Source organism: Trachymyrmex septentrionalis, unplaced genomic scaffold, assembly GCF_001594115.1.
Source record: "Trachymyrmex septentrionalis isolate Tsep2-gDNA-1 unplaced genomic scaffold, Tsep1.0 scaffold101, whole genome shotgun sequence".
In the NCBI taxonomy this organism is placed as follows: Eukaryota; Metazoa; Arthropoda; class Insecta; order Hymenoptera; family Formicidae; genus Trachymyrmex; species Trachymyrmex septentrionalis.
Window position 1 is genome coordinate 1,425,527 of NW_017304136.1, and position 11,331 is coordinate 1,436,857.

The following is an 11,331-nucleotide window of genomic DNA, read 5'->3' on the forward strand; positions in this document are numbered from 1 at the left end:
CACTTCATTGATGTCAATACTTACCTTGAAAGCAAATGGCCAGTGAATTAAAAAGAGATCCACATAATCTAAACCAAGATTGGCCAACGATCGTTTGCAGGCCGGGACGACATGCTCTTCTTTATGGAAATTGTTCCACAACTGCAACAAAACAAATACAATTAAATTTACAAAGCAAAATATTTAATTTAAATTTTGATATTTATTGCGTCTCTTATAAAAAATGAATTATTTGGAATTTAGTAGGTGCTAAAATAAATATACGTATATTGCTCATGCTTACGCATTGATCTCACCTTTGTGGTAATAAATAGATCTTCTCTGGTCACGCTACCATCTTTGATTTTGTCGCGAATAGCTTCTCCAATCTCTTCCTCATTACCATAAAGGAAAGCTGTATCAATATGACGATATCCTAGATCTATTGCGTCTTTAACAGCTCTTTTCACATCCCCCATCTTAGACTATTTTTTTTCCAAAAAGAAAAAAGAAAAAAATACAAATTATGTTGGGTAAGATTGCCCGTATCTAAAATTTCAAAAGTAAAACTAACAAGCGAAACACCGGCCGGGACATTTCGCTTGAAATTCCAAACGTCTATAAAAATACATGTCTGTTAATAAAATTAATCAAAATAGTAAACAAATAATTATTTCACATCTGGTCGACATTAGTGATACTAATTTAATGTAAGAAATTGACCAATTGTATTAGTCGATTATTTTCCTCACATTCAACTACGATTGGTCAGTTTCTTATTACAGCTTAAGGATTACTATTGTAAATCAGAAGTAATAGAGAATAATGCGAGAAAAAAATCAAAGTAAAAAATTTAAAAGATTCCTTAACAGTTAGATACTTTTAAGTTAACTGATTTATAATATTACGATCTTTTATATATATTTTTAATCCATCTGGAAAAGAGAATTAATTTCTTTACCAACTTTTTAATTTAAATGACCTTAAAAATCTGTATTAATATGTTTACGAATTTAACAATGTTTTATATGTTAACCGACTTATAATATTGTAATCTTTTTTATTTTTAATCAGTTAAATTGTTGTTTATTTTACACTGAGCATGACCTGATAAAGAAACGTATGTAATTTTATATTTTAAATGAATTGTTAAATATTAAAATTAAATTATTAGTCAACAACCTGTTTTAACTCATAGCTGTTATTTCTTAGATAAAATTTAGAAATAGTCTAAAACCCCGAAGAAAGAGAGAGAGAGAGAGAGAGAGAGAGAGAGAGAGAGAGAGACGTAATTATCTCGGAAGCTTTTGGAAAATCTTCCCCGCACGTCCCTGAACGTCTTAAAAAAGAGAATTGTGCGCGGGAGAGGGATCGCAATTCTAAATTTGAGTGAAATAGATTTACCAAAATAAACAAAAATAAAATTCCAAGTAAGAATATTAAATAAAAATTGTATTATAAAATAAATAGGATTAGTGATCATTATGGAATAATATACGATAAGAATAATTGCCCGATTTTCATTTTGACGTGGATGCTGCGATACGTTTGAAATTCAAATAAAATGCGCGTAAAATAATATCTCACGATGATGTAATTCGTACACATTATGGTCCATATTCAGAATGCGCTTTTATCTCTGAAATTCTGCAGTACGCGTAACGTAAATTTATAGCATGTTAGCGCGTTCTGAATACGGGCCTATATATGTCTACTTCTATCTCTTGTTATAAAATAGGTACATACGTTATAAGTTCCGAGGCCCAACACCGGCATTTTGTATCCATTCGAAAATGTAATTGTCGGAATACCAGCCATTGTTATCACCGACTGCAGATTATAGGTAGGTATATGCAGCAGCAGGAAGCTGGAGTGCAAGGCCGTCAAAGCAACAGCGCAACTGAGTCCTTGGTTATTATGGAACACTTTAGACAAGTATGTCGTTTAAACAACTCACAGTATCGATAGGCACACATGCAATACTGTGTGTTGCAGTGCGAGAATTATTATCTGGAAATAAAACACTAATAATAAAGAAAAAGCTAATATTATATATATTTCTCGAATGTCGTCGCCTCACGAGCACCCAGACTCATCAGTAAAATCGTTGAATTAAAATAACGCATATATGTAACATAAAAACACAGACATCACGATTGCGCCTTGTGTGGTGTGGAATGTGTGCCTGACAAAACGAACTGCGTTCGAAAATCCTACCCAAATACCTCCGAGTAGTCCGAGTATCATTTTATCCTTGTTTAAGATACAGTGCAACAAAGATAAAATAATATTTGGACCGGCTCTTACGCAGTATTTTCGCAACGCAGCTGTCAGGCGTGCACACGCACACACACCCACACACTCCACACTACAGATGTATAGTAATAGCTTTATGTAATAGGAGGGAGAAAAAACAGGAATAGAGAGAAAGGACCGATCTCATCAACTTCGATTAACCTCCCAGTAAACGAGAATGGATTGAAGTTGAAATGGATTCAGATTTTCAGAAATATTGACTCACAAATGTTAAAATAAATGCTTTTCAATCCTGAATGCATTTTTATTTATTTATAGGAATTGCATGGAGCATATCTCTATGCCTTTCAATCTACAAATAATATTAGCTTTTTCTATGCATTGTGAATACTGTTCAATTCAAAATTTTGAATAGGAAATGCAATTTTTCATTCCAATTGCATCCAATTGAATACAATTGAATCCGATTAAATCCCAAAAAAAGTAATCGCTATTTAAAATACGCATTCGAATAGAAAAAAAATTTCAATCCATTTTAAACCATTCTTGTTTACTGGGCTAATCGGTCGATTGTTACATTGGAACTGATCAATTGCATTTGCTGTTCAGCAGAATTGACCAATCACGATTGACACTTAATCGATCGATTAGGTTAATCGGAGTTGATGAGACTAGCTCAAAGAGAGAGAAACAGAAAGACAGAAGCTATTCTTTTTAGCTGAATTTTGCACTAATTTATTCAGTTTTCTCCCTTTTCTCTTCAAGAAGAAAGAAGAAGAAAGATGAACTGGTGTAAAAATTCAGCCAAAAAGAATAGCCTAAAGAGATATGAACTACTTGATGAAAAAAATCGATGAAATACACATTATATGTATATGTTTTAAGCATTATATTGAATAGACAGCCGCGAATTTTATTCAAATTTAAAGCTGAGAAACACATTATATCACATTTTTTAAATTAGATAATATTTAGGTATATAATTTAATAATTTGTTTAATTATGAATTATTAGAATGTAATATATAATACAATTTCTATTAATTTACAAATTAAACGTATCTCTACAATAAATCCATTTACTTGTTCTGAAATCGATAATTATTACAAAGATAATTATTAGGAAAATGTATTATGAGCTGTCTAGAATCAGAAAATTTCACGTATGTATAACACAACACGAGAAGTTCTTACATCTTATCTTACTTAGCACAATATTAATACTTACTCTTGACTATTATTTCATGCGCTTTATATACGTCGCAGTGATTTTCTGCTGATTCATTTATGCTGTATGTTAGACGGATATTATATTACATAATTCAATCTGTGATTTGATGCAATCTTTTCATTTTTAATTGATTATAAGTAAAAGAGAAGAGTCACGTTTATAATCTCGCATATCATGGGACGATAATAATGGTATAATATTATCTCTTATTTTCTTAGATCTTCAACGAGTTGTGGGACATGTAATATTTAACTCTAGATTAGATAATGATGCAATTTTGAAAAAAATACTTTACAATATTATATGTTATTCGCGATATATTTTGCGTTTATATAATAATAGAAAATTATTACAGTACAAGTATGAAATGTATATTAATTCATAATAAATATAAGCTTAGAAATAAATATCGAAATACAGTCAAAGTACATTAATAATCGATTTATTACAAAAATCCTTTATTATCTATTTTTTTTTATAACTACTCGTACGTATTTATAGTTCACACAGAATAATTTTTGCGTGATCGTTATTCGTATATGTTCATAATTTTCTGCATATATGTAAAGTAACCTAGAAGTAATGAAAAAATAGAAGGGATCCATTCCTTCTTATGAAGTATCAACTACTCAAGAATAAGGAGTGATTGAGAATAAAAAAGTCGAGATTGAAAGTATTCGATTGTGTGTACAACATAAGATTTATTCTACATAAACCGATATTGTACAATTGTTAGATTCGGTGATTACATTGCATAAAAAATCTAAAGAGGCTCTTAGATGTTCAATAATATTGTACAATTATTTTATATAGTATTACATTGATATCCCTATTTAAATAATTTAAAACAACAGTCTGGAAACTCTATACAGTCTTCAGATGATCAAATATTGTGCAATAATATTGATTGTCTAGGAACTTTTTAAAACGTTGCTAGTTAGACGCTTTCAGTTAAAATTCCAAGTGGAAAGGATAATCCTTGTGTGTTTTATATCTGAAAAAATAGAAAATTATTTAGATGTTCAAAATCCCTACAGCACAAAAGTTGCGACAACACTGTTGCAACATTGCAGTAATATTACATGTTGCAACAATATTGCTGCAAATTTTGTGCTATGAGAATGTACTATAATGACATTCTTTAAAAAATAATTAAGTATACTGTTCAAATTGCACTACACGTCCGCCACAATCGAATTTGTCAATTATGGCAATTTCTTCCGGAGTTAATTTAAAATCAAAGATGTTAATATTCTGTTCGATACGCTTCTTTGAACTGGATTTTGGGATTGGTATAGTATCAATGTCAACCTGTTCGTAAAAAATTATTGCTAAATTATTCAATCTATAAAGTGTCTTAAAATCAACAGATGTCCCTTTAATAACAAATTTTCTCTGATCAATTTAAAAAATCAATTTTTCCCTATCAAAAATCATTTATTGCAACTTTCCAATTTTTTGCATCATGCATATTTTTAACTTCTACTCTTCTAATTAAGATTTTCTTTAAATAACATTTCATTTGAAAATAATTGGAGAAACGTCATCTTGCTATCCATTTGGTTTTCTAAAATTTGCGAATTTAATTCCTTCTTTTCTAATTGCTTATAAATAAAAAATAAATAATTAACGTCTCAATATTTCCGTAACAAAAAGATCGTCTCTCAACAAAAAGACCTGTTTTCACATAACAATAAATAATATTATAAAATCGGGCCTAAGTCAGTCAAGAATTATATCATTAAAGAGACACCCAGTAGCCGCGTACAACAATTAATTAATAATGGCACATCTTACCAAGTATCTCAGAATAACTTGTGCGGGGGTTTTGCCGTATTTAGCGCCAATATTTACAATTTCAGGTGCATCAAGGACAACTTTCGGATCGCCAGGTTTAGCCCAAGGCCAATTAGGCGAACCAAACGGGCTATAAGCTGTGATAGCTATGTCATGATTCGCACAAAAGTCTCTCAATTTTCTCTGATTCAAATTCGGATGGCATTCCACCTGATTCATTACAGGTTTTATTTGAGCAATCGATAACACGCGGTCGATTTGTTCGGAGTTAAAATTGCTGAGACCAATACTCCTCGTTAAACCCAATTTCACGCACTCCTCCATACCGCGCCAAGTGTCAAGGAAATCCTCGTGTCCGAACATTGGATCGCCATTTTCGTCAATCGGTATTATTCCGTCGGCATTTTCCTAAAATAAATGCGGCGTAAGCAGGAACGGTAATGCTCACGATTTTAATTTTTATCATAATGCGAAACTCGTTTGTAATATAATTTTTGCATTGCACGATATTTAAAACTAATCTACAATGTTCGCTTTCTGTTTCTTGCTTTTTACTTCTTATCTTTTTTCCTTTTCGCTACATTGACAATCGTATTTCTTATTTTTCAAAATCAACAACTTTTATTTTGGATAGTAAAAAAATAATGAAACAGGATAAAAGGCAAAAATATAAGAGGAAAAGTACTAAAAAGCAAGAAATAGCACAATAAAAATTAACTTTTATTCTCTTTCGTGTTGTAGACGTACGTATCAATAATGACGGTACGATACCATCGATTTTTATCTAATGATATCAATCGCGTAATCTAAAAAAAAAATCATTGACAAGCGTTAAAATGTTGTACGTGTATTTTTTTTATAATAAACCGTTTATCGCACTTATTATATCGTACTAGTGATAACTTAAAATTATAAATCATAAATCTTAGGAAACTTACATTCAAAATAAATCATATTAGATCGTTATATCACAATATTTTAACCAATCAGAAGTCCAAGCTGTCCAAGTAGCGCACAGTACTTATTAAGCGTTAATAAAGCGCTAAAAAAACGCATATAATCGCTTTTTTGCAAGCGCTGCTGTGCTACTTGGGTGGTAATTCAAAGAAAATAACAATACACTATATGATTGGTCAGTCAGATGTAACCTAAGTTTTAAATTGTATAAGAAATGAAATTCTTATACAATTTATTTTCACGTAATCGCTAATTGATTACTACAGACATATTGTTGTTATGAGGCACTGACTTGCTTACAACTTGTTCTTGATTTCTGATCTATAATATTACCCAGATAGCAAAACGTATCTCATCAATAAAATCGCACAAAAAAGTAATTACTTATAATGCTGGCAATTTGGTAGATTTGTCTTCAACGATTTCGAGTATATTGACATTGTAGCAACATATATGTAAGCAACAACGTGTATATGTATTGCCGGCAATTTAACGGCAAGATAGCTGCAGCAATGTTACTTTATTGCATTGTTGGCAATATGACAGCATTGCGTGATGTTGCCCAGACAACATCGTATCCAAATTGCGGACATAAGAATCTCGAATACATCTTAAAGATTACTTTAAGACATCTTGTAATATGATGTCTTAATCTAAGATACGTTGCCATCTGAATACCAATAGCTTACTGTAAAATCCATTAATTTACCGCATAAGATATGGGCCAGTGTATCAGATAGAGATCCACGTAGCCGAGTCCAAAGTTCTCCACAGATCTTCGGCAAGCCGGCACTACATTGTCTCGTTTATGGAATGTGTTCCACAACTGAACAAAAACGATCGATTTTATTAATATATCGGAATTCAGACCAGGAGATAATGCGAATGTACCTTAGTAGTAATGAAGAGATCTTCTCTTTTCACGATTCCTTTCGCGATCTTCTCACGTAGGACTTTGCCAATTTCCTTTTCATTCTGATAAATGTAAGCACAATCGAAATGTCGATATCCAGCATCAATAGCATCATGCACAGCTTGCTCGACAATCTTTGGATCATCCTAAAACAAAATTAAATTAATTAAATTATAAAATTTCAGACGATGCTACGCATTTAGAAATTTCTTTATCTATTGACAGATGAGAAGAAAGCATCTGAAAATGGACTAACGAAAATATTAATTCGTAAAAGATAAAGCTATATTAAAATCGTCACAATTTCTTAATTTTTATGTAGTAGCTATCAATTATAAAAGTTGGTTCAGCTCAAACTGTATAGATAATCAAGTTGTTGATGTATATATCAGTTCCATTTATAGTGATCATGAACTTTGCGTTATCACTGACATTGAAAGAAAGATACCGTCTGATGCTTTCATTGAACATCCAATGATGTGATCAATCTAAACGCTCGTTTCCACCAATGTACTTGGTAAAACTCGAAGAGTGAAATATCAGTTAAAACAAATAAAATGCAACTGTAACAAAGACCGAAAATTAAGCCTGTTGTGTGACATTACACGGACAGCAACGCCATGTAGTTGCACATGTGCTCTAAAAATTTACTTATCTTATCTAGTGTCCACATTCACTTAAGAGTGATATTCCCCTTTTTTAAAATGATTGCAATCACTTTAATATATGAAATATAAAATCATTTTATAAGATTTATATCCGATTCAATAAATGTACGTTACACGTGCAAAAATTTTAATTGTAAGATCGTAAGCAAATCGACCAATCATAATTGAGCGTTTTAAAACATGAGATTGTAATTTTGATTGTGATTGATTGATTTGCTTGAGACTTGACAATTACGACTAAAATTGTTGTACGTATATGAACTTAAAATTAACTTTAATCTTGATTCAATTTATTTTTTATCTTTTTCTAATTCTTAGATTTAGAAAAAATAAAGAATAAATTGAATCAAGATTAAAATTAATTTTATATTTGTAGAACCAGGTCTTAAGATATATAAAGTATATAAGATTAACTTTAATCTCGGTTTAACTTTATATATATATCTGAATTACAAAACAATAAAAAATGTTTAAATTAAATCGAAATAAGAATTAATTTACATTAATGGAAACGGATATAAATCAAGTTTCTTTGAGAGAATTTGCTATGTTTTATTTTACTGTTATGTATACTTACGTCTGCCTGCCAGGTACCAAGTCCGAGTACGGGAATCTTTACACCATTGTTTAAAACTGTAGTCTGCGCTGCCATATTTCGACAAACTAAATGTTTATCTTACCAAGTTATAACATAAAATGTTCTATCGCAGTAGATGGATATAACAACCTATTATCATTGATGTATATTTACTGTATTCATACCAGCGTGATATGTATATGTACACACACGCGCGTGCGCGCGCATACACACACACACACACACGCACACACACACGCACGCACGCACACACGCACGCACACACGCACACGCACGCACACACGCACACACGCACACGCACGCACACACGCACACGCGCACACGCACACGCGCACACGCACACGCGCACACGCACACGCACACGCACATATATATATATATATATATATATGTATATATATATATATATATATATTAATGTACGTAATCCAATTTGGAAAAATGTGAAAATTACGTTACGTAATCAAATTATGTAAGTAACAGATAACGTATTATTGAAAATTTTAAGCGCGAATATGTCTAATACATCTCACAAGAGCTATATTTATATTTTGTTTGAAAAGTCAACTTCGAATGAGCCAATAAAAGCCTTTTTATAATCTTCTCTTTTTCGAATATTCTTATCAAGATTTGAATTTTACAATAAATATGATGATAAAAGTAATGATAAAAAACACAAAAACGACAGATTTTGTAAAAAAAATATTTTATTATAAGACACATTTGCAACAATGCAAAAGTTTCTTACAATCTCAGATAACAATATGCAGTATCGTATAAATATACAAGGACTCGCATATCTCTATCAAAAAATTATTTGTCACTTGCCTAATTACATCAATATATAAATAATTTTATAAAAACTGTTCGTTGTGATTTTTCTATCTTTAATGCTGATTATACAATGAGTCTGTAGTCGAAAATCTTAGTCTTAATCGGTAAAATTGGCCAATCAGCGTTAGTCATACAAGTTGGCTATTGATCAACTTCACTGATAAAATTTAGGACTATCGACTCATTGCAGAATCAGCATAATGTATATTAATCCAGAATAATAACTGTTCAAGATATTAAAATACATCAAGCATAAATGACTCTTTGTTCATTGTTGTACTATCTGCTGTTCCACCATCACTAATTTTTTTTTGTTTTTATTTTGATTTCTCACTTTTTTCGAATCGTTCGCTTTATTTTCAAGATCAACCCTAGTTCTCGAACGGACGCCAGGTCCCCAATTTGCAGTAGGGTTCTGTTGAAAGCGAGATAAATGCCTTTGCCGAGAAATTGGATTGGCAAGAGGATGCATAGTGAGCGAGATATCCATCGTGGACGATGCATTAAGTATTCGCGCAGCTGGGCTATCCTCAGCCAATTTCTCTCGTTTTACAGGGTGTTTTTTCTCCCAGGCACGCACAATATCCCATATAACATCATTTGGCGCATCCGTTTTGATAGAAATTCTACTTGCATGCGAGTACGATACCTTGTATCCTGCGTTTAATAATGCTGACCTGAACATCAACATTGGTGGAACATGACACCTAACTATAGACATCAAACGATCTAGAGTATAATACAAAGGAATGTCTAGTTCTTCATGTATCACGGTCAGGACACCCTCCATTCTTTTCGATGTACCCAACTCCATACTATTCAAGTTGCATAATAATCGCGACACAAATCCGTGATCGTGTAAAGGACCTAGCCATATTGGACCACCCATGTGCTGCCTGTGTTGACAATGTTTACACAATTGATCAGTTACGGGTGCACTTGGTAATTTGTAATTCTTGGCAGCCTTCCTCACCATTAATGGTTGAAAATTCATACTCTCGCATCCATTACATTGATAGAGCATTCCTATCTTGTTAGAGTTCTCTTTGCACTTATCATGACTCGTGAAGACCTTGACAAATACTCTTATATAAAAATCAACACTTATAGACAATAATGGTACTATGTACCGTCCGTAACGTCCTGCATAGGACGCAATGCATTGCAGTAATATTCTCAATGCTATCTCATGGCAAGATTTCGACTTTATGGATATTGCTCCATATTTATAGTAACAAGTTTCCGGAACATTCCCAGCCAGAATAGCCACATCAGTAGCGGTAACCAGAAGTATGCCACCATCGGACACACACTGCACCGCACCATCCAGGTACATTGAGGGACAACCATAGGGATCTAAATCGACCGCATCGAAGCGATTTCTTCTGCGCTGATACATCAACAACGTCGCGTCCTCATGATAAGGAATTACCAAATTTTCAACTCCGTTATGTAAAATATTCTGCCTAATGCTATCTACCGCCTTTGCAGAAATGTCATTCGCAATAATCTGCCAGACACCCTTCACTTCCTTGGCATATCGTATGCTACGCAAACCAGTCGCAGATAAAGCTTCCAATATAGTAATTCCTCTCTGATTTTCTGCGTCATGCGGTACACTGATTTTATTGTCTTTCTCTAATTTGTTTCTCTGCAGCACTTCTTCGTTATAGTCCTTGGCAAATATCGTTAATACCGCTATACTGAGATCCCTATTAAATTCTTGAACAGGATTATAAAACACTTTTTCATTCGTTACCAATATCTGTGCTTTTCCTTCGTTCACAGTAGGAATCTCTTCAAGTTTCGACTTCTTTGGACATTGCTCGTTATCCATACTTGCATATGTAACACTAAAATGAATACGTGTATGTTACATGTATATATACAAACATTGTAAAAAAAGATTATATTAAAAAATAAGTTAAATTAAAAAAAAAAGTAAAAAAAAGTCTCTAACTTATCAAATTGCTCAGGCATTTGTTAAGATATATTAAAAAATATAAAAAATTTATATATATATAAGGTGCTTTCCGTTATGTATGAAGCGCATGATGCATATGTCCTTGTTGTTCACCAAATAATAAAGAAAGATAAAA

The 11,331-nt window shown here is 32.2% G+C and overlaps 4 protein-coding genes across 9 annotated transcripts in view; all 4 read right to left on the reverse strand.

The window, feature by feature from the left end:
* Window positions 1-645, reverse strand: part of LOC108756584 (1,5-anhydro-D-fructose reductase-like) — an 8,956-nt gene extending 8,311 nt beyond the window's left edge. Inside the window, exon 1 of the mRNA XM_018500543.1 lies at window positions 554-645. The gene's annotated coding sequence lies outside the window, so the exon portion shown is untranslated. The remainder of the gene's footprint in view (window positions 1-553) is intronic.
* The window catches only part of LOC108756556 (1,5-anhydro-D-fructose reductase-like), a 5,055-nt gene extending 1,575 nt beyond the window's left edge, over window positions 1-3,480 (reverse strand). Inside the window, exons 1-4 of one of the 5 annotated variants that reach the window (XM_018500449.1) lie at window positions 3,463-3,480; window positions 1,726-1,904; window positions 297-464; window positions 25-141 (exon numbers count right to left, since the gene is read on the reverse strand). In XM_018500449.1, coding sequence (XP_018355951.1) covers window positions 25-141; window positions 297-464; window positions 1,726-1,904; window position 3,463 — 465 coding nt within the window. In that variant the 5' untranslated portion in view covers window positions 3,464-3,480. The other 4 variants (XM_018500465.1, XM_018500483.1, XM_018500458.1 and 1 more) reach the window with 4 other exon arrangements.
* Window positions 3,481-4,296: 816 nt separating this feature from the next.
* Window positions 4,297-8,502, reverse strand: LOC108756802 (aldose reductase-like). The gene is made up of 6 exons (XM_018500864.1): window positions 8,378-8,502; window positions 7,111-7,278; window positions 6,929-7,045; window positions 5,263-5,670; window positions 4,628-4,776; window positions 4,297-4,459 (listed from the first exon to the last, which is right to left on the reverse strand). The coding sequence occupies exons 1-6, from the start codon at window positions 8,450-8,452 to the stop codon at window positions 4,417-4,419; spliced, it is 960 nt and encodes a 319-aa protein (XP_018356366.1). The 5' UTR covers window positions 8,453-8,502; the 3' UTR covers window positions 4,297-4,416.
* Window positions 8,503-9,227: 725 nt separating this feature from the next.
* Window positions 9,228-11,331, reverse strand: part of LOC108756783 (probable tRNA (guanine(26)-N(2))-dimethyltransferase) — a 2,591-nt gene continuing 487 nt past the window's right edge. For both annotated transcript variants that reach the window (XM_018500829.1, XM_018500837.1), the window contains exon 2: window positions 9,228-11,085. In XM_018500829.1, coding sequence (XP_018356331.1) covers window positions 9,501-11,069 — 1,569 coding nt within the window. In that variant the 5' untranslated portion in view covers window positions 11,070-11,085 and the 3' untranslated portion in view covers window positions 9,228-9,500. The remainder of the gene's footprint in view (window positions 11,086-11,331) is intronic.